General features: G+C 42.2%; 1 protein-coding gene across 1 annotated transcript; it reads left to right on the top strand.

Moving 5' to 3' along the window:
* Positions 1 to 231: 231 nt before the first annotated feature.
* Positions 232 to 26,312, top strand: wu:fb95e10 (histone-lysine N-methyltransferase SETD1B). Its single transcript, XM_043234770.1, has 6 exons — positions 232 to 689; positions 11,223 to 11,868; positions 12,111 to 12,204; positions 17,354 to 17,568; positions 17,738 to 21,355; positions 23,661 to 26,312. The coding sequence occupies exons 2-6, from the start codon at positions 11,325 to 11,327 to the stop codon at positions 24,560 to 24,562; spliced, it is 5,373 nt and encodes a 1,790-aa protein (XP_043090705.1). The 5' UTR covers positions 232 to 689; positions 11,223 to 11,324; the 3' UTR covers positions 24,563 to 26,312.
* The last annotated feature ends 887 nt before the right edge of the window (positions 26,313 to 27,199 follow it).

Here is a 27,199-nt window from a genome sequence, read left to right as displayed (position 1 = left end):
AAGATGCTTTTGATTTCGTTTTAGTACTTTTGGTGTGTCGTTTTTATTTATTTTTTTTATTATGCTTATTATTGTTTGTTTATTTATTTTGTTGTATCCGTTAATCCGTTCATTTCATGTCAAGAAACGCGAACTGTTAAAGTTTCAATCCCCCGCCTCTCCAAAGCTAAGAGTGAAAGCGAAAAGAAAACGGCGGGAACGCGGGCGCGGGGGGCAGGGGCTGCGCTCGGGGTCCGAGGCGACAGAAAAGAAGAGGGACGGCGCGCGAAGAAAGGACGCGGGGTGGCCTGTGCGATGACATCATCCCTCATTTGCATAAATCTCAGCCTGAGCGCTGATTGGTCGCGGGCCGGAGAGACCGAAGCCGCTCGCGCTTTTCATCCTTTTCAACGCTCCCTCTCGCGACCGCATAGTGTGTGCGCGTGCGTGCGTGCGCGGATCGCCGAGCGCCGTTTCATTCTCTGCTGCCAGGAGACGCACATCTCTTTTATCGCCGGTAGACAGTCAGTCAGCCCCGAACCGCCTCCGCTGCTGGTTTTTCCCTCAACGTTTTAGCTGCCGGTTTTTTCCTCGACTCGCAGAGCTTCTCGCCGGGTTCCGCTTGGAAGCAACAACAACAACAAAAAAAAAAACGGGAGGAGACGCGAGTACCGACTGGGCGTTGCTGGAGGAAAAGCGCTATAGACTCGGTAAGATTCGCTGTGTGCCGATCCCAGATTCATTAAAAGCGTTTTACGTTGTGTCGCAACTAATTAAACTCAATAATTAATGTCAGCGTTGGTTTAATAAACGCTTTTCATTCAACGGTATGATTTACGGCCGCGTGCATTGATATGCAAATGAATATGTATGAGTTCTTGTTCGCATCGGTCATTATAATAGAAGTGCCGGCGGAATAAATTAGACCATCATGTGAAAATGCCACCGAAGCGATCAGGTTTCACACCGGTTTGATTCATAGGCTTCATTCGATCCGGTTTAGCTATTGTAGCGTTTTTACAGCTCGTTAACCGGCACGGCTTTTCCTCCCTTTATTCCGTGCTGCCTCGTTCATCCTTTGAGTCCGTTTCAATGGTGGATGTCTGGGCGGTGACGGCAAACCCTCTCGTAGCTGTGAGCGGTTTTTAACCACGGGACAGTCGTTCGGAAAACGCATACCGCGCTGACAGACGAAGGAGAAGAAATCACAAACGTTTTTCTACTTGCGGGGTGTTTCGTGGGTTTCCCGGCGGTGAAACTTTCCGCTCGTCTGTTCGCTTGAGTCTTTTGTTCTGCGCCTCCTCCACCCGCCCGCTTCACATTCAACACATCCACCCGCCCGGTTCATATAATATATTCACCCTTTCGGTCCATTCAATATTGACCCGGTCTATTGTTCGGTCTATAATATACAAAACCCGCCGTGGCCGTAATACAATGTAGTACAGTGACTGAATTTGCCGGTATATGTAGACTATTGTATGGATCGTTGGCCAAACATCAAATCTATACAATTTAGTCTCTTACTAAAGTATATATATTTATATTTAACTAGTGTATATGAGTATCTGTTTTCATTAACTCATTAGAAGCGTTTTATGGCTGATGTAGACGTGTCGGATATGCGTGTCGGACCTCATAATGATACCGCAGGAATTAATTAAACGACCCAACCTAGCAGTTTATCTGTCTAAAACCCCCGTCCATTTCTAAGAGATACTGTCCAGTCAACAACCAGCGGCTCGATATCGTTCAATTGTCTACTGTGAAGTATTGATGTTTCTCCATATAAAAAGCCACAAGGGCGATTAATCAGACCGATTTTGAGTCACGCACTTTGAGTTCTGAGAAGATCCCGTATGAACTCCGTTCCAAGGGCCCGCGGGGTCATTTTGATTAGTTTTATGTCGCTATTTTCTTCTTCTCATGGTTTAAGGACAATGGAAATCAACAGGGTGGTTTCTTGGCTCCGCTCCCTGCGCAACTGGAGTCAAAATGATGCGTTTCGCAGCAGGTGCGGCTTGGTTTGGCTTCTCCTGCTGCTAAATCTTGGCTTTGTAAGTCAGTTCATCCTATTGTCTTGCTTAATAGTTCCCTTCTCGGCAAACAAAAGGTTTAAGACGGACGCCTCAACCCCCTGCGGCCAGCATCTCACCGCTCCAGTGAGGCTTCCTCAGATCTATCTCCTCTACTTTTGTCTGCTATATTGTGTATTATTATGAAACAAATTAAATATATATATAATGAGAGATCATTTTAGTAATGCGGACTATTTTATGCGACTCGCTGCTAAAGGTCAAAGTGAACAATTCCAATTATTTCTTATTCATTTTTGTTTTACTGTCATTGTTCTGTCATGTTATGATCCTGATACAATGCTGTAGCTGTCTAACTCCAGCCTACGTGGATTAGGCTCCTGGAGGGAGGCATTGCCAGCAATTACAAATGTGTCATGGCATGATGGGTAGTGACTGTATGAGGAATGGGGGTGGGACTCGCTAGAGAAGAAATTACAGCAGATGACATCAGAAAGGTCAAGTTCTTGTTTATGATTATCTGAGGAGACATACTGTGACTGTGCATTATTTGGCCCACTAACATTAGCTTGCTCGCTGTACGCTCTTAAAAGTACATTTGTTTTTTAGATATTGGCATTGTGGGTTCCACAAAGAATTTTTATTATCCATGGAACGTTGGACAAAGGGTTCTTAGGATTATTCAAAATGGTCTTCACGCAAAGAAGAAAGCAGAACATTTCCAAGGAGCCAAAATGGTTCCGCCATCGCTATGAAAACACCCATTTGGAACCTTCATTTTTAAAAGTGCAGCGAACAGTGTTGTCCCCAGATGCAGCCCGAGCGGTTTTCCTGTGTCATCTGTCGTTTTCTGATCATTTTCTCATATCGAAGCACTCACTCCTCCGGTAAAGATAGCACCCTGGGGGCTGAGCAGTTGTTGCAGTGGACAGTTGGCTCAGTTAGGATGGGATACTGTGTTGCAGCTGTGGTAATTTGAAGGGTTTGTTCTTTTTTTGGGGGAGTGTTTTGCGGTTGCGCTTCAGCTTTCTGTAAACACGTCTGCTGTGCAGTTGGAGCACTCTCGCTGCGTTAATCTCCGTCTGGAGCAACATTATATCAGTGCAGACATGCAGTCCTGTCTTGGTGCATTTTGGTTCATATCCTTTGTCCCGGTCTTGGCAGGTGTCACTCAGTGAATGGTGTCTTTCAGACTGCGTCGGGTGTTGCGGTTTACTGATGGATGCATTGCCCTGCTGTTTTAAAAAAGTTAAAGGTTCACAAGCTCGAAGAATCCCTGCAGTGTCTGAAATCCATATTAAAATAATCTGTCCTGAAAACTAGGTGTCTTACTGCCGCAGGCCTCCATGCAGTGAAAAATGCCAGCCTACTTCAGGAAGGCACGAGACAAATTTTCTCTCAGCATCAACCTCAAGGTGTTCAGAAAATCTGCAGTTTGTCAGCAGCTTAAGATGCATCCAAACTCCCAAAGGAAGAAAAAGTTAACTAAATTATTACATTTCTTACAAGAAATAAACAAAGTTTATTAGATTGGTTTTCAATGGCCGCTTACTAGCCATCTAAAGTCTCTGTATCATTTTTGTCATTTTGGACTTGGCCCAGGTCCTTCCTTTAAAGTAAGTCAATGGGACTTTAAAAAACAAAATCACGTATTTGAGAGGAAAACAATAGTAATCTCGCTCGTCTCTCATTTCACAATAGATCTCAATGTCTCATTCATTTACCAGGAATTCTCATATTTCAAGACCAATTGTCCATGTCCAATTTTTATTGCACTCTTGCTGTACTTTCGCTTTCTCTTGATACTTTGTTGAAGAGTAATTTGAGACATTAAACACTTTGAAAGAACAACCTCTGAGCATTATACATTTACTCTTGGACATTATTATTTAGTAGATTCTTTATCTAAAGCGGCTGAGCAGCAGCACAGAAAGCACGGCGCTCTGTTGTGCAAGCAGGGGTTGAATACTTTCGCTCGGAGCCACAGCAGTGGACTAACAATCACTTCTGCAGGAGTTCGAATCTACAATCTTGGATTGCCAAGTCTATAGCCCCAACCATAACCATCTAATACCAATATTTGGTTGTATATAAGTTCAATGGCTTCATGTAGAGTTGCTTTCCCTAATGGGCACATTGTGAAGTTTTCTGTTGAGTCAGAACAGAGGCTCAGAGTCCATCTGGAAGGTGCTGGTCAGCTGTGAGCAGAGGGATAATCCTCTTATAGGTACAGTCATTTCCTGTGGTGTGTGTGTGTGTGTGTGTGTGTCACTTCCTCCTGTTTGCTGAAGGGCATGTTTATTGTCTGTATTGTCTGCTGCAGATGACGTTTGTGGCCATGCTGTCACAAACAAACACACACTATCAGATGTCATTGATCGAACCCCACCAGCTGGTTTTTATCAGCGGTTATGTAATTTGGCTCTTTGGCTTCTCTGTGCTCCCAGTAGATAATAGAATCAAGCAGCTCCTCGAATTACAAATTAGTTAAAAGGCCGCTTTACGCCCCAAACCTCCCAATTTCAGTGTGCCCACATGCTCCGCTAATGCACTGCTCTACTCTCCCATCTGTGCTGCGACCCCTGCACTTTCTCTGCATGATCAATATCCGTCTTATCTCATCTCGTCTCACCATTTCTCCTCTTACTCTCCCGGCCAGGTGGCATGGCATGCTGGCTGGCGCCCGTATCTGGCCCATGTCCTGTGTGCATCCCGTTCTGCTGGTGTCCATCGGAGGATCGCGCAGGATTAGCATCATGCTTTGTCCCGAGTTAACGAGCTCTGTCATGTGTTAATCTCCTTGTCCCCAGGGGACCGTGTTGGTCTGCCGCTGGTTGTGATGTGTCCTGAACAGAGGTGCTGGTACTAGTTCCTTCAGTCGTGGACCCTGCTCTGACACTGCGTTATTGCATTAAAGCTAATTATAATGTGGTTTTTGGGGCTGTTTACACTGAATGCGCTCTTGTTCACAAACCACTGGGCCAGAGGTGCCCGATCCTTCCTGCAGTTCAGTTCGATCCCTGATGAAACGCTCCTGAACCGGCTCATTCATTTTTTCAGAAGAGCTTGATAATTAAAGACTGTTGTGCTGGAGCAGGGCTTGAACTGAACTCTGCAAATAGGTATATCTTCAGAAACAGGACTGGACACCCCTTCACTAGATGAACTGCAGCAAGACATTAATTCAGATTTTTTAAATGGTTAATGGTAAAGTCCTGTAAAATTTGCAAAGAACAAATGTCCATTGACATTCCCAGAATTTTAATTATACATTAAAGTCATGCATGTTTCTTTATCACATTCACATGTCATTCATTTTTACTACTGTATTTTTAATTTTGTATTTAGATAGCGAATAATAATAACAATTGTATTAATTTTGCATTGTGTTCCTTGCAAAGAATGTTTCTTGGGAAGGGTCACAATTTTCTGAGCAAGCTCAAAGTTATATTGGGGAAGGCAAAAGTTGTGGATGAACGCATAGTTTCTTGGGAGAAATTAAACATTTTTCAATCAAATGTAAAGAAAGCAAAGGTGGCCCCTAAGCGTTCTTGTGTAGGTCACTAATCTGTTGCATCCCATACAGTTGTCGGGTGTCCTGGAGTAGCATATGTTCTAGAAAACTCATGTAAATCTCTTACAGTACAAGGATTACCTCCTCATCACCTGGATGCTGTCCAGGTGTCTGCCACACAAGCTGTCGGGGCCTCAGGCAGAAAAAAACCCTCACAGCTAGTTCAGTCTCAGTTTACCACTGGGTTTGTCTCCATCGTCGCCCTGAGAGGGTAATGGTCTCAGAGCGGTTTCTTCCAGCCTGACGTCACTACCTTCCTCTAAGGATTGTTCTGTAGAATGGGCCGAGCTGTTTGTTTTCGTGAGTTGGACAGAGCGGCTTCCCGACCTTTGGCCAAGGGTGTTTTGGGAATGCGCTGGCCACGATCGCAATCTCGACAGCGGGGGCACTAAAGTGGCTTTTGTCAGCTCGGACAGCAGCGGTCCTGTCATGTGCCTCCATGTGTGTCTATCCTCTTTTCACTCCTCCGCGAGGGCCGCCACCCCAACAATCCCTTCTTTGGTGACTTGTTTCATTGCAATGCGCCTCGGGCCGGTCGACTTCATCTCGGCGTGTGTGTTCTGTATAATGGGCCGTTCAGAGGGTCATGTGATCGGCAGATAGAGAGGGGACCAGTATCTCCACACAGATGCGTCTAAGACGCCGTCCGCTCTTGAGTGCTATTATGTAATTTTGTTTGTGTTATGGACACCAGCGGCCAATGGGCTATTCATGGACTCATGAAAGCGGTTCTGTGACGCAGGGCCCAGTCACACCTTCAGTCAGTCTTTTGCTTGCACCGCTGTTGAGAAGGATAGCATTATATGATGAATAGAGGGTTTGAAATACATTTTTGTGATTAATTTTAGTATTGTAGACTGCATTGCTATTGCTACAAATACAACTTTGTACAGTTTTTAACCTCGTTTTAGACCCTGCTGCCTGAGGACACTATTTTTAGTGAATGTAGAGACTATCGAGCCCCAGATTTAAGCCAATAATTGTCATTTTAATCGGTCAAATCTTTACATTTTGTGTCACAAATGAAAATGCTAAGGGGTTTCAAATCAAAATATGACTTTTTGTTACAAAACAGGATGTGGATTTCATACATGTCCTTATATGAGGATAGCGGGACTAAAAGCATGATTATTATTTTGGGAGACATAACAGATGAATAAGGAATTTATTCAGTAATATATTAAATATTATTATGAAAATCGTGTGAGTTATTACTGACATTATCACACTTCTATTTTCATTACGTTGCCCCAAAAATACATTAATATGCAAATTAGATTTAGTTTATAGACACATTGTACATAATGAGAAAAACAGTTTTTGACAAATTTTTAAGAAAAATTGTATTTCGAATAGTTCTGTTCTAACATAGTTTAACATAGAGTTTGTTAAAAAATAAAAAAACCTTGAAAACTAAAAATGTATTGGTGATTTTAAAAATAAATGGTTTTTGCCTATGCATGTTCACTCATATATTTTTATTTTTTTAAGAAATTGAGTCCTCAACTAAGGACATAGCATAACTTTTACGTTATTTTTAATGCTCTAAACAATGTGAAGACACACACACACAAATCCTAAATCCTTTTTGGGGGGGTCTTAAGGGGTTAAATTTAGCCTAGGCTACATAAAATAATACTTAAAAAAAGATTTAAATGAGGCTTTTTATGAAAAGACTTGCTAGCATTTGAAGAAGGAAACAAAATACCCTTAAATAACTGACAGTGAGCAAATCTATCAATTTAAATAGCATTTATAATCGAAAATACATTTGATATTCACCACTAATGTGCCCTGCAAATCAATTTCTACTGTATTCGGTTCCTCACTGATGTGGTTTATAATGGATTTTATCAGCTTATGGACCCGAGGTGAGGTTTATTCTTGTTTTATTGTGAGGGTTGAGACTCAGGTGCCTCAAACTCGTTGACCTTTTCCCCTGCAGAGCAGCACAGCAGCGTGTTTCTTCCTCCACCGGCAAACTGTGAGTCCCGGTGGCCCTCTCTTTGTGGCGGTGGTCGTCGCTGAATAGATCCAGTGTTCACTTGTGTTAAGAGTGAGAGACGGGGGTGGAGGGAAACTTCTGCAGCCTCCGGAGGGTACAAGAAAAAAGGGGGGTGTGGAAGGGTGCACAAAGATGTCATTGCAATGCGCCTCAGGCTTTTGTCCTCTCAATGCATTTAGGCCTAATTTTAAAATTGAACTATTTGAATTGCCTATAAAATTTAATGTAGATTACAGATTGATGTGCAATCCGAGATTAATGCGATGCGTATGTCAGACATGCATAAATACAAGTAGTGTGCATCATCTCTGCGGAGCCACAATGGAGTATTGGCCGGACAGACTTAATATGGGAAGTCTTAAACTCTGACAAATTGCCGCTAATTAGTCAGTCCTCTGACCAAACGCCAAATCAGAGGCCAACAACGGCTTCCCCAGAGCATGCAGTCGGCCCGGGAGAAGCCGTGCGATTTATGCAGCATCTCTGTGGTGTGCAAATTTGAGCTTCCTCCCAGCACAATCTCTCCATTGATTGCAATTTAGAGGGGGAAAAAAACCCGATTTCCTATAGTGAGCCATTTGGATTGTGCAATTTGTTTGTTTTCTTGTTCTCCGGTTATTAGACATGTCGCTTTGGCCCCAACCCGCTAAAGCTAAGATGGCATTAGCCTGTTAGCACCTGCTGTGCCGCAGTGGTTAGCTGATTGTGAGAAGCAAGCTTTGCACGCGGGGGATTTTTTAAGGCACAATGCAGCACTTACATATGCATTTATGCATGCATGCACGCACAAGGCTGTGTTGTGCGAGCGCCTCGGAGAAAGAGGCCAAAGTGCATTTTGCCGCTACGATGACCCCATTAGCATGGGGGTGACTGGCGGTTTTGCGTCGGGGCGATTTAAAGACTCCGTCGCTGGAGACCTGCCAAAAATACTGCTTCTGGAAGGTATGCGACGCGTCTGCGGTGTTTGTTTACATCATATATGGGTCTTTGGAGGATGAGCGCTTCGCAGAGTCATCCCTTCAGGAACATTAGGCTCCTGCACCAGGATTGGTTGCAATAATTGGATGAAGCATTAAGCATTAGGCGTGTGCAGGTTCGTCCCTGAGAGTGACGGCGTGCCAGTAAGAGGGTTTGTGGGTAAGAAGGTTTGTAGGTACGATGGGTCTTATGTTTGTAAGGTCACAAAGCCTCTACACCTACATTTCTGCTTCTCTCAATCTTGTGTATATGTATTATGATAGATATGTGTATATGTATTTATGTGTGTCAAATATTAGGTGATATTCTGAATCATGATTTTGTTGCACTTTTGATTTGGCCATTAGGTTTCCCTAAAGCGCCCTGCAAAAAAAGCTTTTCAAGCCTATATTTTTTTTTACTTGTTTCCAGACCACCAAAACTGGAGGTTTTCAAACACAAACTGGGAATAATGACATTAAAATAATGTATTGCAATTTGCCGTAATTGATTTTGTGAGGTTGCAGGAACTATATGTTATGTGTGTAAATAAAAACAAGAGTTAATGAAGGATAAACAAGATAAATATGATTTAAGGTAGCGTGAAATAAGGTTATTTTATATCATAAAAGCAATGCTAGGTATCTAGAAATATCTGTAGTTCACATATTTTCATTCCCCTGTCCACATCCCTCAAACTTGCATATGCTTAATTTGCATATGCTTCCTTTTCATATATTCTTGCCGTCATCAGCCACGCTGTGGAATAGAGGTCATTAGAGGACAGGAGAGGTCAGGCCCTCCCCCCAGAAGTAGATGGTCACCATAGGCCTCTGACCCCCCCAGGGCCACTGTTGTTTACTTGCAGAGGAAGCAGTCTATATCCCTCCGCAGGATCATTAGGGTCGTAAGGCCGTGTGACGGTGTGTGTGTGTGTGTGTGTTTTCCTCTGTTTTACCCCTCTAATCTCGTCAGCCCTCCACCACCTGACATTCTCACAGGCCGATTCTCATCTATCATTCTAAACAGGATCAATAGCGAGAGAGAAGAAGAGCCAGGAGGGGTAGAGCAGATGCAACAAAGCCTGTATTTACAAGCAATATTAAAATAGAGAGATGTGATCAAGAGGACTGGTTCTTCATAAGAGAAAACAGCCCTTGAGGTCTATGAAGTGGAAGTTAAGCTGCATGTGGTTGTGTTTGTCTAAAAGACTAAACTCCTTGATATTCTTCCTTACTAACTAGTACGTTTTTTAATCCATACGAGTGCATAATTTAAAACTGAGCAGGTATTGTGTACCAAAATCTGTCTGATTTCAGGCACATTTTCCACACCAAAATAAACGGTCCAAGATCACCTGAACGAGGTATCTCAGATTGAAAATAAACTCTTGTTCAATTGTGGTGAGAAAGCAATCCAACCAAACAGATAAATGAAGCAAGCTTTATTGTAATTCATAACGGGACATAAAAAAGCAAGCATTGTCTGATTCTGAGCACATTAGTTATCATGGTTGAAAACCAAACAGAACCAAGAAGAACCTTAAACAATTTGTTCGGTATGGAGCAAGTAATCTGCAGGTCTGAAAACACCCTTAGTGTCCAGAGTTCCCCCATTTGACACAAATGCTATTGTTCATTTGCCATGGGAACAGTTGTTTGCAAGTCAATGTGGTCATTGTTAATGTTCTCAAGTGCACAATTCCTATCAGTAACCAATGGCCTTGGATAGCTAGATCTCTGTCCAAGACAATAAATTTTCTCATATCTTTTTTGTTCATATCTGGCAGCATATATGGAATGGGTTCTTTCCTCCCGGGCTTTCTCTCTCTTTTCCATCACTCTCTCTTCCCCTCCCCCCAGTTTCTCTAATTTGGGATGCTCAGCTGCCTGGACCATCTGTGTGAGGACTGAGGAGATTTTGTAATGGGCAGAATGAGTTTGAGGGGTGGAAGAATGAATGCCAACCTCAGAAAGACTCAGGGAGATTTTGTAGCTCTGGAATATAATGTGCATGAGGTGTCCAGTGACAGTAACGAGTGCGCGTTTACAATGTTTGTTGACCGACTTTATTTTTTTTCCCATGCTCTCTTGAGCCAAGCCACTTCCTCTCATTGGCCTCTTCCACTGTATGAACTTTGCTGTGGAGCTGCTGCTCTTAAATTATGCAAACAACATCTGCTTCAGCAAGGCATTGTGGGTAATGCATCTGGCGCTGCTGCTTTGCTAGTAGTTAGCAGTTAGAAATTCCCCCAAAGGGTTTTGAAAACCAAGAGATTTTTTTAACAGCACCAAAATAATCTTATGATAGATGCCTTGCCAAGTGAAAAACTGCATTTTAATCTGCAAAACTGTATTAATTACAACTGTAATCTTACACCAACCATCACTCCTAATAGCTGGCTTTAATTTAGTTTGGTTACAGTTTGAACAAATCCACAAGCTCTGAGCACTGAATCAGCTGTTGTTTACCCTCAGCACAGCACACTCTTTACTTCATTCCTAATCTCTTTTTTAGCCAGTTTCTCTAAGACCTGGTTATTTATCTGATGTTCTCTTAGGTCTGTCTGCCAGTGAGAGGGGGTGCAGACTTCTTTCTTGTTCAGACTTGTTGTTTGTTTATTGTCTGAGGTCTCGGATCAGACTACAACTCTTGTTGCTCTTGTTTTCAGGTCTGCCATAACCGTCTGATAGCAGTAGACTCCAACTAGTAGACTGAGTCCTGGGTTCCCGATTCCTCTTCTGTTGAGACGGACCTCCAGGACTAGGACAAGATGAAACCGGATGGTGTTGACACGGCAGCAGTGGAGCCAATGGAAGCATTAAACGCAGGTCCTGCGGTCGAGGTGGCACCAGTGGGTGAAGCTCAGGACCAGGCTTTGCCTGCAACGCAAACAGAGGCAACCAACAAGACCGGAAAAGACAAGCCTGTGGATCCCAAAGCTAAGACGAAGGCTCCCGCCAAAACAAAGACAACCACCACTGGAACCAAGGCATCTACGACCAGCTCCCGTCCAACCACTGGCCAAAGCCGCCTGACAAACGGGGCACAGAAGTCGCAAGCTAATGGCGTCACCAAAAAGACCACCACAGCTGGCCTGGAGAAGAAAACCTTGACCACTGCTGCCCCTAAAAAAACAACAGCTTCTGCACCCACAACCAAGACCCCAACCAAGGTGGCTGAGAAAAAGCCGGTGGGGACGACAAGACCTACCAGTGCTCCAGCCAATGGTGTGAAAACAACAGGGGCAGCACAGGCCATCAAGAAAGCCCCAGCTGCACCAGCCAATGGTCTGAAGTCTAAACCAAAAACTACAGGTAAGTCAAAAGCATCATCTGAGCTTATTTAATACAGCAGTGGTTCCCAACCCAATTCTGCACATTCTGCAAGTCTTCAGAAAAGTGCTTGAGAAACACTACATTACAGCATTAGTTCAATTAGGACAGGGGTCTCCAATCTCTGTAGAGAAACAGAAATAGCATATTATCAAAATTTCAAATGAACTGAATGTATTTGTCTTGTTTTAATACTCTCAACAACTCTTCACACTGTCCTCCAGCTCCAGCTACAAGACCCGCTACGGCACCCACCACCAAGACCAGCACCACTGGCTCTCCCAAACCTGATAAGACACCTGTCGCCAAGACAACCAGGTGAGCATCTCACTGTTTAGGAATGTCACAAACTGAGTATGGTAATGTGGGTCGTTTCAGCAGCTCATTCTTCGCTAGTGTTCTTCAGGCATTAGCTCACATTGCAATCCACATCTCTCTGAGACAATCACTACTCCTCATTTACTAAATACTTAAAGCATTAGGCATCGATTCTAAGTCCAAAAGGGAATAAGTTTCATTTGCCAGGAAATGAACTGGCACGGTCCTAAAATTCCTGATTACAAAAAAAATGTGAAGAAAACTCTTTTCCCAGTGAGAGAGAGTTTAGATTCCCCTCACAGAGTTTAACCCATTTAATCCAAATTCTTCCAAGACATAAAAATATCCAAATGATTTGTAAATAGTAACCCTTTGAAATAACTAACTTTTTTTTTTTTAAGTGTATGAATTATGTCATGTTTTATGCTCAGTTATAAAATTCATTCATCACCGCATTTCATAATTGTTACTTTTTTTTTTTTTTTAAATCGAATCAAATTTTAAAATGAATGGTATGAGTATTACAATATCACTATTGTGCAAATTTTGTAATGTTTGAATTTTTAATTTAGTACAAAATTTTGGTTTTGCGACATTTTATTGCCATTTTTACTAGCAATTGCAATTGCATTTGTATTGCATAAAAATGTTTGCTGTTATCCCACCGGTCACTATTGTGACCATCAAGATATTTGCTCACTCTATGACCACACTAATCATGTGAAACTTGCTTTTAATTGAGATCCTTTAATGTTTTCCATATTTGCAGGACGTGCACTAAAACATTAGTCATTTTTAGAGCTTTTTAAATGAAAAAGCTTTTTAATGGTCACTATTGGCATTAAATGGGTTAAGATTCTCGCCTATGAGGAAAAAAAAGTTTAGTAGTTTAGTTTAAGTCTCAACAGCCCCTACTGTATTTCACACGGCGACATGCTGATATAATGCAGATTTCTGGATATCCAGGACAGATGCATAGAGATGTTAAGATGGTAATCGCGCAGGAAGACAATCTGAGTCACGCTGGGAATCACAACAGGAGTCGATTTGAGATGTCTGCAGTCAACCATGAACAGTGAAGTTTTTTGTTACTTGTTTATAGAGGCGATGAGGGACATCCTAAGGCCTGTAAATGAGCTCATGACGTTATGTGAGGGTGGGGGAGAAATGTTTGTATGAGTTAGTGAACATGTGATACTTAGTCCCACAAACATACATTTGTGCTTATCTCTTTAGTTTTCGTTAGACATTGACGATCTGAATGCTGTATGTTTCTTCCAGTGCTCTTAAAGGAAGTGAAATGGACAAAAGTTGGTCTGTTAAAGTTCTTTCTGTCAGCGTTTTTGGTTCTTGTTCCAAGAATCTCCGCGATTAAGTGCTGCTTAGTAACAATAAAAAAGACTTTAAGAATAACCTGGCAAAGACAACAAAAGACAAATAGACAAAAAATGATTTAAGTTGTTATTTGGTCCATGTTAGAAAAGTCCAAACAGAGCTCTGCCATGACATGTAGCAACTCCCCTCAAACGTCATGCAGCTGAACAGGAAGTTTATTTCATGATTGATGGTGTTTGGAGTAGGAAAGCTGCTGTTCTGCATACAGACGGCGTCACACAGCTTGAAAAAGAAACACATTGACACTGTTAGCACTGCGGTATATTCAAGCACAGGGTTTAGAAAAGATAATCTGGGGAATCCAGCCTGAGCCTTTGTTTTCTGCTTCTGCCTCATTATGATTTAGATTAGATTAGATTAGATTAGATTCAACTTTATTGTCATTACACATGTACAAGTGCAGGGTAACGAAATGCAGTTTAGGTCTAACCTTAAAGTGCAAGTGCAGGATATAGGTACAAATATAAATTACAAGTGCACATACAGGTAATATGTACAGGATTTAAACCTCAAACACCAAACAGCAGTGAAAAGGCCACTTGTCATCCAATTAGTGCAGGAGTTTGTTGTTAATTTGACCCAGTAGGCATCTTGATCTGACAAATATTTATTGCTACTCCTGTCAGAATTCGCGCAGTTAAGCAGAATAGCAAAACTGTTATATTAATGTTAATATCAATGCATTGATTTAACATTTGCTTCGCAGTCCAGTAATATATGACTCAGTTTTGGGTGCGGCACATTTTTTCTTCACATTTATTTGCGTGTGAAGAGTGTTTGTGTGATGTGTATATACACGTGCAACCAAGTGTGCGTCCTGCCTTCGGCAGTAGACATTGTACTGCAGGGAATTAATAAATAAAACATGCCTTTGCCATTAATGGTGCATGTTTGCAACCCAAAGCTTTAAATAAAATCTGCAGAATCGCAGTTGCTTCGAGTCCTGTGTTGTTTGCTAGCAAGACAGAACTGGCCAAAAATATGAATCAATCTGAGCGATTGAGTTCTTAGCGCAATGAGCTTTTTCCTGCCGATGATTACGTCATACTGATGTAAGAAATATGGCCTGGTGTGTCCATATAGGGTGTGCCCAGCAGCCAACGCTAAACTGAGTCATTTCTCATAAATGAATTGCTTTCTGTGTCTTAATGTCCCGCTTTCACTCGTTCATTAGGTCATGGTGGAGTTCAGTCCTCCAGAGAGATGTTTTATTGCAGCCACTGCATCTAATCTCTAAATGGAGCGTGTGTGTTTCCCAACAGCCAACTTGATAAATGGTTTATAACACTTCAGTGATTCTGATTTTGCTGCAGTGCTTCACGTGTTTCTCGCTTGTCAGATTTCAGCATTTTCATAGGCTGTGCGTGTTCGCTAGTCCTCAGGGTTGACATGGCTGTACTTGGGATATGCACATTTGTCTTCACTATCCACTTTGTTTTATTTCCTTGAAATCTGAAAACCTAAAGAAAATATATAGTTTATCCCTGGTTTCCATTCCTGATGCCATTCCAAATCCATATGACTTTATTTAATGGAACACAAAAGCAGAACCCCCAATAGAGTGCAATTGTCTATTTAAATTTGTTTACAATATATAAATCCTCTCTGAGTATTTTTAGACTTTTCCTCAGGGCACAAAATGGGAGCAATTCCATGCATTGTCCAATTATCCATCTTTAATTTGCCACAGATTTGCCACCGCAAGCCAAAAAAAATCACTTGACATAAAAAAGATTTGATCATTGCTGTTGAGGTAAAGTACATAAATCAAATCTCGTTCAGATGAAAGACTGTTGGCCTATATTGAGCTAACTCAGCAAATTTACATGCAGGTGAGAGCCAGCAGGTAGACACAATTTCATCAGACGCTGCTGAATTACAGCTTAACCAATACATTAGGATTCATCCTGAGGGGACATGAACCTCGTTATTAAGGTTAAAGAGTCCCTTCAGGCCAGAGTGCCTTATTAAAATCTCGTCAGTCATAGTGTGCCAGTCGCTAGCTCAGGAGGAGGTCGTCTTCCTCATTGCTGCTGTGGCTTCAGGGGAAGTTTTGCCACTCGAAAATGTACAGCAAGTTAAACAGTGTTTATTAGCCAATCAGGCCGCAGGCTTCTCTATTGCTCACAAAACATCAAAGAGCTATCTATAAAATGCTTGAGTGGTGTGCTGTTAGCTTGAAGCACTTAAAGCAAATGCACATGTCTAAATGTGCTTGGATTGTTTTTAAGCTTCAGTGCATTTTTGGGTTTTTAATGCGCATTATGTTTGCCCCCAACTCTGGCACAGATCTGACAGAAAAATGCTTGGTTTGAGTTGTGATGGCTTGCTGTTGATAATTTATTTGTTTTCTCTATTAGAAGGGTAGTTCACTAAAAATCACTTTCTTTTTTCTGCAAAAGTTATCTGACAAATTATACTCTTTTTTTTATAGAACCACTCATTCGCTCTCATTTTCTTCTTATCATCTAATAGCATACTCCCATTTTAAAGTTAAATTATAATGCAAATCTGTATATTAGGAACAACAAAAATTTGGGTTTAGTTCCAATAATCTGTAATGTCACTACTTACTTTGTACTTAGTTCTGGTTGACTCTTTAATTGTCCCTATATAGTATATGTGCATCCTTTAATGTTAGATCTTAGCATGTGGTTAAAAAGAAGTTTCTTCATGAACTTACACAAGTCTAATTATCATTATCTAAGACTAATGTCCTAATCCAGGTTGTGTGCTTAAGTAGGTGTTTTTGTAAAATGAAACTAGGTCGAGGAGCTACAACACACCACTGCATTAATTCATGTGTGGTTTTCTCTGTCAGGTTTATCTGTTTATAGACTTGCCCTCTTTGTTCCTGAACCTTCACTGCTGGATCTCTCTCTCTCACCTGATATGTAGGACACCACAGTTTCGTAGAATCTCATCCCTCCAGTCATCCCTCACAGACTTTGCTGAGAAGAAATGTGGATCTTATGGAGCATATGTTTTAGCGAGATCCATGATATTTGCCCAAGTGGGATTTGCATGGTTATTTTTACTCTACACAATGAAAGATTTACACGGTGCTCACTGTGTCTTCTGCACTGAAACGCACACTCCCTCGTGCTCTCCAGCTCTTTATTTAGAACAGGAGAGACACATGCAGTGGAGCGTAGACAGATGAAATCAGAAGCTTCTGCCGGGCCCACAGGATCTAGGTTAGCTTACTCAGACTTGACCTGGACATGTACTGAGTCACCACCGTGGGCTAAGCTAAGCTCATACAAGACCAGAGTAGACAGATAATACACCCCATCAGGGCAGATCACGTGTATTACCACTGAGTCAGGCACCCCAGGATAGAACAGAAGCATTATGGGTAGATAACTGGAGGAGAGGATTCCTTAAAAATAATGTTTCTGCTAGTATTAACATAACCCCATGTTTTGCTCTTGAGCTATCTGTCTGTCCCTCAGGCCTTCAGTGCTGTGACTAATCAGAGCTTTGGCTCATGAATCACTGCTTTAAATGGGATATGTGATCCATCACTAATGACTAAAATGTCAGAAGTCAGAATATTAGAACCTTTCTGTGTGCTCTTTTCTTCCAGCATTCTACTGCTTTTTAAATGCTGGAGATTCTTGTCCTAGCCACTAGACTTAAAAGCACAACGGAAGTCTCCTACTACAAAGTTGTGCAAGCCAGACCTAAAAATGCCCTAATGACTCACCTTTGTAATGATTTCTCTATTTCTTGTCACATCTGCTATGTGTAGGTCTGCTGGCCCTGCTCCTGCTGCTCGTTCTTCTCCTGCTGCCCACAAACCTGGGACACCAGTATCTGCCAGCAAGACATCTACAGCTGCATCCAGGCCAACTACTGCTACACCCAAGACACCATCTACTACTGCTAAACCTTCTCCTGCTAAAACCACAGCGCCCTCTGCTGCCCGCACTCCCACTCCTAAAACCACAACACCTGTCAAGAAAGGTGAGTACCTCATGGAATTTAATAATTACATGCATGAAGTTGTAACAGTAATATTGTGTTGTAATATAAGAATACTGAGACTAGTATTTAGTTGCTTATTAATGCTTAGATGGTTTTTTTGTTCGAAGCTGTGATGCTGAGTTGAAATTATATGTTCTCTTTTCATTAGATGTCAGTAAGCAGTCATCTACTCCAGCGGCTAAGAAGCCCACTTCTTCTCCGCTTACCCGGCCAGCACCAACAAAGACCACAAAGTCTGACACCCCTAAGCCAGCCTCCACTGTCAAGGCAGAATCAGCCTCAAAAAAATCCACTACCCCCAGCAAGGTGGCAGATGTTAAGACTGGTAAACCCAAGGAGAGCAAAGCAGCATCTTCCAAGGAGGTTAGCGCAAGCCCCAAGACCACAGGCAACAAGTCCACCACTAAGACAAGCAGCCCAAAGAAGGCAGTTGGCAGTAGCACTCCAATGCCACTGAAGGGTGGCCCAAAAGCCTCCCGGCCTGCAGATGCAGCAGCCAAGGAGGCTGAGAAAAAGGATGTGGTACCTGCTGTGGTTGCAGCCACTACTGCAGCCGTTGCTGTTGTTTCTGTTTTGACCTCTGAGGCAACACCTGAAGACTCAGCTATAGCTTGTGTTTCTGCAGCCACCGAAGATGCATCTGAGGACCAGTTCATCCAGGCCAATCCCGCTGCCTCTGAGGTGAAATTAGAAGACTCATTTACAACTCTAATTCCTGCTTCCTCTGAGGACTTTAAAGAGAATTCTAAAGAAATGGACACAAATGTCGCCACCACTATTGAAGCACCTGAATACACAGTTACACCTGTAATTCCTCATGAGGAAACCCCTGAAGACTCTGTTACACCTTTCAGTCCTGAAGAAACACCTGAGGACCCAATTATGTCTGTCATTCCCCCAACCTCTGATGAGGTACAAGAGGTACAAACTCTGTCACCTGTAATTTCTTCTGAAGAAACACCTGAAGAAGTAACTACACCCGTCATTCTTCCTACCTCTTATGAGGCACGAGAGGAAACTGTTTCACCTGTCATTCCTTATGAAGAAATACCCGAAGACGTAACTACATCTGCCATTCGTCCTACCTTTTATGAGGCACGAGAAGAAACAGTTTCACCTGTCATTTCTGCTGCTTTTGAAGAAACACATGAAGACTTAACTACGTCTTTCAATGTTCCTACCACGTATGAGGCACGAGAAGAAACTATTTCACCTGTAATTTCTGCTGCTTCTGAAGAAACACCAGAAGATGTAACTACAGCTGTCATCCCCCCTACCTCTTACGAGGCACCTGAAGAGTCCTTTTCACCTGTCATTCCTCCTGCCTTTGCTGAAGCACCTGAAGAAACAACTGCACCTTTCATCCCCCCTACCTCTTATAGGGCACCTGAAGAAAAAGCTTCCCCAGTCACTTCTCAAGCCTTTGAAGAGGAACCTGAAGATACCATTACACCTGTTATTTCTCCTACTACTGATGAGGTGGAACCTATATATGCCCAGGACACCCCCCAAATCATGGACACTTATAAAGATGACAATGCCATGTCTCAGCTGGTTGCTGAAATAGAATCAGTCAGTTTAGAGGATCCAGTGCCTGTTGTGTCTCCTCTGGGAACCACAGTACTGTCCCCACCATCCTCTCCCACCGGTCCACCATCCATGCCAGTTGAGCTCCCAAGCTCAGCTCCCTTCCTGGGCTTGCAGGGTCCAGCTGAATCATGGGTACAGAGCTCTTCACAGTACCCCAGTTCTGCGACCATAGAGAATGAGGAGCAGTATGAGGAAAGACAGTGTGATGAAGAAAGCGAGGAGGAGGATGAAAAAGATCAGGATGACACACAGATGCCCTCTGCAGCTGAGAATGTAATTGAAGACTTTGATCTGATGAGCTCCAGTGGTGGGGATCACATCAAAAATGCAATTCCTGTCTCCCCCTTGCAAGATCGAGAAGAGGCGGTAGAGAAAGCTGAAGAAGAGATTAATGAAGACAATGATGATGAGGAAGAGGAGGAGGAAGAGAAAGAGGAGGAGGAGGAAGAGGAGGAGGAGGAACAGGTAAAAGAGTTTGGCATAAAGGAATCAGAGCCCCAGACAGAGAAAGAAGTTGACCTTAAAAAGGGGGTGCTGGATTTCGCTAGCTCTGATTGGGGTATGATGCAATCAGATGACATGTACAGCAGTGACAAACATGACTCAGAAGTAACATCTCCCTTTAATGCTGAAGACAGCTGCAGTGCTAATGAGACAGGTGATTTCATCATGACCGAGGCAGACAGGGAACAGCCATTCACAGGGCCTCCTGGAATCCAGTCATTTGGTAGTGAAGATGAAGAAGAGGATGAAGAGGAAGAACAACTGAAGAAAGAAATGGATCTAGCATTAGAGCATGATGATGAACACCACAAACAACAGAAAGAATTGGAGGAGGAAGATGAAGATATAGAGATGGTCCACAGGGGCATGGATGATAGTGCACTTGGGGTTAGTAAAAATGATGGTAATGAAGATGAAGATGATGAGGATTACAGAGAGGAGAGTCATCTAGACCTCAACAGCATTGGTCACACTGTTTCAGCAACATCTATGCCTCTGACAGCAGCATGGAGTAATTCCAATCCATTTTCTGATCCCTGGGCCCAGCCTCCTTCCGTCCTGTCTGAATCGAACCTGTCAGCTTCAAGACTTCAAGATCCAGACACACTCACCAAATTCCCAGCCGATCCAGACACAACCACCGCATTCTCAGCTGAACCAGAGACACCCCCTAGATCCCCGGCTGAGGCTTTTCTGGACATGAGTCCACCCCTGATTCAGGCCTCAAAACCCCAGCCTGACCTCCAAGAAGAGACCGGGAGCTCAGTCCAAGTAGAGTCGGGTATCTTGGCTCCTCCTGCCATTGGAATGTCCCAGTCCAGCACCCTCAGTGGAACAGCCCTGGCTGCCCACAGCAGCAGTGAGACCAGCACACCTGAAGAACTTCGAGATTATGACAGCAGCTCAGGTGTAGAATCCCGATCAGACAAGCAGCAGACGCCAGTCCCTGCCATGCAAGCAGACATAGAGCAGGACTTAGGTATTCATCTTGAGCGAGGTGATGGGGAGGAGGAAGAGGCCGAAACGTTGCCGGCGGATGAAGTACTGGGTGAGGCCGCAACAGCACCAGCCTCCGTACCATCATCACCATCAACCTCTGGTGATGAGGCCAGTGATACAGAGGGTGAGATGCAAATCAATGATCCTGATGTTGCGGTTGATGACAACGCCACAGATCCTCACAACCTTGCTGCCCTGGAGGAAGATGAGGAGGCTCCTGAACACATTGGAGAAGAAGACGGTGACACGCCTCAGTCAGCCAACTCTGTGGCTTCCTACGGTTTTGACTGTTCCGCATCCATCTCCAATGCCCACTCTATGGCTGAGAGCTGTGGAAAGAGTCCAGGCATCTTTAGCCTGGAGAATGAAGAGCAGCTTCCGGAAGAGGCTAAGGATCCCTCTTTCATCAAGGAGCTCACCCTGCCAGCAGCCACCGCCTACAGTGATGACTTGTTGGGCTGCCCAGTGGATTTGCTGCCTATCAGCGAGCCCACAGAGAGAGATGCTGGGTTTGACGAGCACTACATGCTGTGCAGTAAGACAGACCCAGGCGCCATGGAGGAAATGGATCCTGAGTCCCCCATGCACCTCTCACCCCAACACGGGGACGATTCTGATGGCCAGCCACCATACTACTCTGCTATATGTGATAAGACTGATAACTTTCTGGCAGGTAACGTATAAAGTCCCTCTTTTGGAATGCACCTTGTCTACCCCAAACCCCACGCTCCTACCCTGTGTCCTTCATTTCTTCCAAAAGTGGGGTTAACAAGCAAAGAAATGAATAAAAATATGTGATAGAAGGAGGGAAGAAAAAGGGGAGCCATCAGGTGAGGGATTATAACTTTGTCTGAGCTGCTCTCTGTTCTTCTGTTACCACGGAGATGGTTATGATTGTATGGCTTAAACTTCTGTATGTACAGTAGCTATTCTCATTTTCTATTAGAATGTACTTTTTAAATAACACTGCGTTTCATGGCACCCCTGAACCTGCAATGTTAGACTAAGTTAAGTTGATGTCCTTTAATGAAAGGACAAAAATGCAAAATAAAAAAAAAAAAAAAAAAACACACTTGGTGGACTCCAACTACCTTTGTATTTATCCTACTGTTTTTACCAATCAAATGTCAATTTTTTTATACTTTGTTTTATTTTCTTCTTGTTTTTATTTGATTTGTTAAGATCCCTGTCTTACCTTAATGTTTGTACACACATCTGTTTTCCTGCACTGTAAAAGTAGCTTTACTCTCTTTTGAAACTTATTTCAGCTTTCTCTTTTAAAACGTGTTCCAGCACTAACTGTTATAGCATTAAATACAGGTTAGATATTCTTCAGAAGCTTTTCACGCTCACAGTGTTTGACATAGGGAGGTGAATGTGTGTTAGATGGCAGGTCATACTTCATTTTTGGTTGTCTTTTATTAGTTTTGAGCTACTGCTACACATTTTTTTTTTTTGTGAAGGATAACATAGATTCTCATTGGCACGTAACTTAAGTGTTTTAAAGTACTGGGCTCAGATTGACATGGATTCTTTCATTTACAGTTGTTAAACATTTGTATTTGGGAACAGACTAACCATTTCTGTTTATGGAGATTGAAGTGTTTTCCTGCATTTGTAAATCGTAAAATGATGCTCGCAGGTCAGTTTACTGTGAGTACTGGGACATTTCTACAAGAATTGGAAGAGCATGTGCAACTAATTAAGAAATTGTTATAATCTTGCTATGAATCCACATATGATCCAGGGATGTTTGGACATTAATGATTCACAATAACTAAAAGGTTTTTCCCAAAATTCCATTAAACATCAATGCAAGGCTGTCTGTTCCTGTTTGTTTTTTTATTTTGAGTGGCATGAAGATTTCATGGATGAGTGTTTCTATGGTATTTGCTTTTGAACAGGAAATGGATATGTGCTGAAATGGTGTTTCTTCCAGATGTATTTTTGATGAAATGACAGCCTGTGCTCATGGGCTAAAGCATGTCGTGCCCCCTAAACTCAACAACAAGACCCCACCCTGAAAACCCAGCACAACAAGGTTGCATGGTGTCTTACGAAATTGGTGAATGGGTTTCAAGAAATGCCTGTTTACCTCAATGTACATTAAAGCATAAACACAAGTTCCATATCCTCCCTGAATGTTAATTTGGTTTTATGAAGGCGTTAGGGCTTTTTTGGGGGGGGGGTTCCTCTTCTCAGTATAGAATCATCTCCTTTTCACTTCCTTCCTTTTTTCACTCACCTGCCATAAAAAAGGGTCATTTGACATCAAAAATATCTGGAGGTGGAGGTCAGCTGAAGTGCAACATAGCCTTAATGTAAAGAATGTCTGTCGGTTTATCTCCTTGTCTCTGCTTTGAAGAATATCTTTTTCAGGTCATTTGTCTGAACTCTAGTTTATGCTGTTATGTAAAATCATGTGTGGCAAATGAGGTACATTAAGAAAAAGGAATTTGTTGTCTTCTTCGACTTCTAAAAAACATTGCTTATAACTTTTTGCAAGTTTAGTTAAATACTTTTTGGATGAATGCATTCATGTATCATTTTGCGAAATCAAACATTATTTAATTCCCTTACCATTTGGATAGTTGTATTCATTGCCTTTGACTAAATAAATAAATATATTAGCAAATTACTTTTTTACACTATCCAGGTAATCTAAAACTGCATTTGATGTATATGTACAGTAAAAAATGGTCAATGAATCAGGCCCTTTAACATCTATTAAACTCAGAATATTCCTTGCACAACGGTTTTTACATGTTTTTACAGGAAAGATGTGTGGGAAAACACGATTCCTGAATTCATTGCGAGTTTTGTCTAATTTGTTCTTTTGTTTATGTCTTCATTTATCGTCTGCATGTTCCTCTTTCTGTCTGTGTATATTTCCTCTGTTCCTGTTTGGTCACACCCTTCTTCATAAAGTATACCTCTGTCAGTAAACACATATTGCAAGTGCTCTTGACTGTCCGCAGGGAAATCCGGGAACACTATACAGACTGGTGAGCACCAGCTTTCACTGGAGAATGGTAACTATCCGAGGCTAACCCAAGAGCTGAATGACAATAACTACCTTGCTCCCCTGCCGAACACCCACAGGCAGCTACAGCAGCCACTTCCTCGCATCAGCGTTCAACACGTGGATGTTCCTCCGAGGGTCCCCCCGACTTCACTGATGCCCAATGTGCAGCTGCGACGGCTAGAGCATCACCAGTTGCAGCTGCGGCACATCCGGCAACGGCAGGAGCAGGAGCGGCTGCAACGACTCTGTCTGGAGGAAGAAAGGCAGCGGCAGGAGCAGCAGAGGGCACTGGAGAGGCAACGCCGAGAGCTGCTTCAGTTGCAGCTTCAGCAGCAGCAGCAGGAACACCGCCTCCGCCGACAGCTCCTGCAGCGGCAGCTTGAGATGGAGCAGCAACAGAGGCTCAGACAGCAGGTGAAAGGGCCCTCATCCGGGCTCTGCACCATCTATGAGGCCATGGAGACAAGTGAGGAGGAAGAGGAGGATGCAGAGAACCAATCCACCGGCCACCGAGGTTCCCCAAAGCAAATGGGCCATTCCATCCCGACCAACGGAAACCTTCGGCGACCGCCTCCGCAGGAGCTGGACTGGAACACAAAACTGGACATGGTCCAGCAGCTGATTAACCAGGCTCTGCTTCTGACCGGGGAGGATGGCTGTCAACCGCTCCTGTACCTACCTGGGCAAGGAGGGGGCATCCTCAGCCCTCTGGAGAGCAGCCTGTGGCCGCACATCATGTCCCACTTCGACTGCACCGCCGCAAACGTGGCCTCGGTCAGCAGTTACTCCCCGAACAGCCAGGACAGTTCTCCACAGGGCGACTGGACTGTGGTGGAGCTGGAGACCCATCACTGAGTCTCAGAGCACCATTAAACCCAGCATGTGCACTAATAATACAATATCAATCCCAAACCATCCCAAACTATTCTTGAAACACTGAAGTGCGTCCCATAAGTCTTCTAATCGAGCTTCATGTGTACTCATCCACTCAGAATGCAGTCATTCATTATGCAAACACCTTCCTGAAGATGTTCGGGTTTCTTTGTAGTGTAAACTCTCCCTCAAACATATTTAAACATTTAAATCTACAAATATTTATGGATTAATAGTATTTTATTATTTCTGACAACTCAAGTCAACAAGAAAACTATATGTACTTGTTTTTGGTCATACTGTAAAAGATTTGTGAGAGAAAATCTTCCATCAAAATTCAAGAATCTGCTTTACATTTAAAGCAAATTTTTAAGGTAATTAGTTTACAAACAGCCGACCAGCTAATTTTAGGTCAGTGTTCTTCCTAATCGTATCTAAGCCATCCATTATAAGTCTTGCAGTTTTTTATAAGGTTCTGATAAGTTGATCCAAGTGTGCTTCATTAGTTTTCGAAATGTTTAGTATTGGAGAACCTTAGAGGACAGGTTTGAAAATGATTTCGAGCAACTATTGTAAGTAATATTGCCTTTCATAACGGTCATTTATTTTGAATCTGTATATGGACACTTCTCACTTCTTAATCTTATCTATTATGTTGATTTTAGCTATTGATGGAAGGCCGAACAGGTTCACCTCAAAGTTCTTATTGCCAAGCAGCTATCTTTGGTTCTCGATAAACTATATATAAGTACAGATGCCAAATGGTCATATTTAGACTTATTTTATCAGGTTAATTGAGACATTTACATAGATATATATCATCTTTTCTGTTGGGTTAAGGCTAATGTTTTGTTGTTGTCTAAGGACTGTTGACCTCATGCATGGCTTCAGACAGAGCTGCTCTGTTTGCCATTCTCTTTCAGCTGTGGGGGAAACTCTTCTCTCCCGACATTCCTGAACCATTACCTCATTTCCTGGGTCCTTCTTGTTTCAATGGGTTTCCTGGGTTACTGATGATGTCATGGCAACTAGAAAAAAGGAGGTGTCTAAAAGACACATGAGGGGGAAAAGGATGGAGAGAGAAAACGTTCTAAAGACTGAAAGCTTTAGTAAATGAGCCGTTTGTCAATGCCATCAATCTGATTTTCCTGAAATGCTGTGGAGGGTGTATTTTTATACAGAGTTAGATATATAGCGTCTGATGGAGTGTGTGTCTGCTGACAAGAATTACTATAAGTATTAAAATAATTAATATCTGTGTTATATTTTCTACAGCATTTTCTGTTTTTCCATCTTTTTATTATTTTTGGTTAATGTGTACTGTATTCGCTTTAAAAAACAAAACAAAATATTTTGCTTATTGACTAGACTGTTGCAGTAGCGCCATCTACAGATGATGTGTCATGAAAAAAATAATGAAATGCTTTCTAAAGGCAAACCAATGTGTTCAACCTTTATACTATATATTTTACATGATGTTATATTAAGGAATATATTATTCAGCCACCAGTTATAAATGTCCTTTCTGGGGTAAACTATTTATTTTTCCTTTCCTTAATACTCATTTCCTTACTTATTATGATTTTATTAATTTGTATTGATTTATTGGAAGATGCACACAATTACCGGGGACAGCTGTGCCATGTTGTATTGGTGTGGTAAACAGTGATTATAGGAAATGGTTGTAGTTTCCTTTTTTCTCTATTAAAATCATAAGTGCAGCGATGATAGACGAATTAGATACAACCACATATTTAGGATTGATTTCCTTAACATATGTATTGTAGTATTTAAACAATTAAGGATTAAAAATGGAGGTTAGAGGATAAGTGGAACCATGTACTATATATATATATATATATATATATATATATATATATATATATATATATATATATATATATATATATATATATATATATAAATGCAGATATATTTATATATATATAATATTTTATTTTATTTTATGAGTTTTAATGTGAAGGTTGAGCGTTTGGGGTACTCTACTCTACATTAAATATTTCATTTACCTACATATCATATTGCCTTAGCCTACTGTGCTCTCTTTTTGTCCTCCAGCTCCATCTACCCGTGTCTTCACTGAAAAGTGAGTACAGTAGTCATTCATTAATCATACTACTTAAAAGTACAGTGAAACCACTCGTCCTGTATTGACTGTCATGACCATGTTGTGAATGATATTTGGCTACTACATCATCTACAGGCTAGATGCTTCAGGTAACTAACAAGACATATCTGTTTACGCTAATTCTGTAGTTTGTGCGGCTAAGCTAGAATTAGCCTACCTTTCTCGAACGTCTTTGTTGGCTTGGTGTGATGGGTACAATCCTGCAATATGAACGAACTTCACTATGGACATAAATACCCCATTTGGGGAAAGAAAAAACAATCCAGTTTTTAGTTAAAAATCGGCCATTTCAAATTTACCCGCGCGCGCCAAGCACCACCAACCAATCACTGCTCAGAGTGCTAATTATGCACGTTTGACGTAGGATAGAGCCTAGCTATATCCTATTTAATATTTCAAACATATGTATTAGCATTTATGCTTAAATATGCTTTGAGTTTCAGTTTGAGCTAATTTTATTTTAATTTTTT

The sequence above is a fragment of the Puntigrus tetrazona genome, chromosome 3 (genome assembly GCF_018831695.1).
Source record: "Puntigrus tetrazona isolate hp1 chromosome 3, ASM1883169v1, whole genome shotgun sequence".
In the NCBI taxonomy this organism is placed as follows: Eukaryota; Metazoa; Chordata; class Actinopteri; order Cypriniformes; family Cyprinidae; genus Puntigrus; species Puntigrus tetrazona.
This window is presented reverse-complemented; position numbering and strand designations above follow the sequence as displayed.

What these genes read in the sequence shown, in the direction of transcription:
- wu:fb95e10 (XM_043234770.1), top strand. Translation starts at nt 11,325, where the DNA reads ATGAAACCGGATGGTGTTGACACGGCAGCAGTGGAGCCAATGGAAGCA. An exon ending in GTCTAAACCAAAAACTACAG is followed by an intron (nt 11,869 to 12,110) that starts GTAAGTCAAAAG and finishes ACTGTCCTCCAG; the next exon opens with CTCCAGCTACAAGACCCGCT. An exon ending in CCTGTCGCCAAGACAACCAG is followed by an intron (nt 12,205 to 17,353) that starts GTGAGCATCTCA and finishes TGCTATGTGTAG; the next exon opens with GTCTGCTGGCCCTGCTCCTG.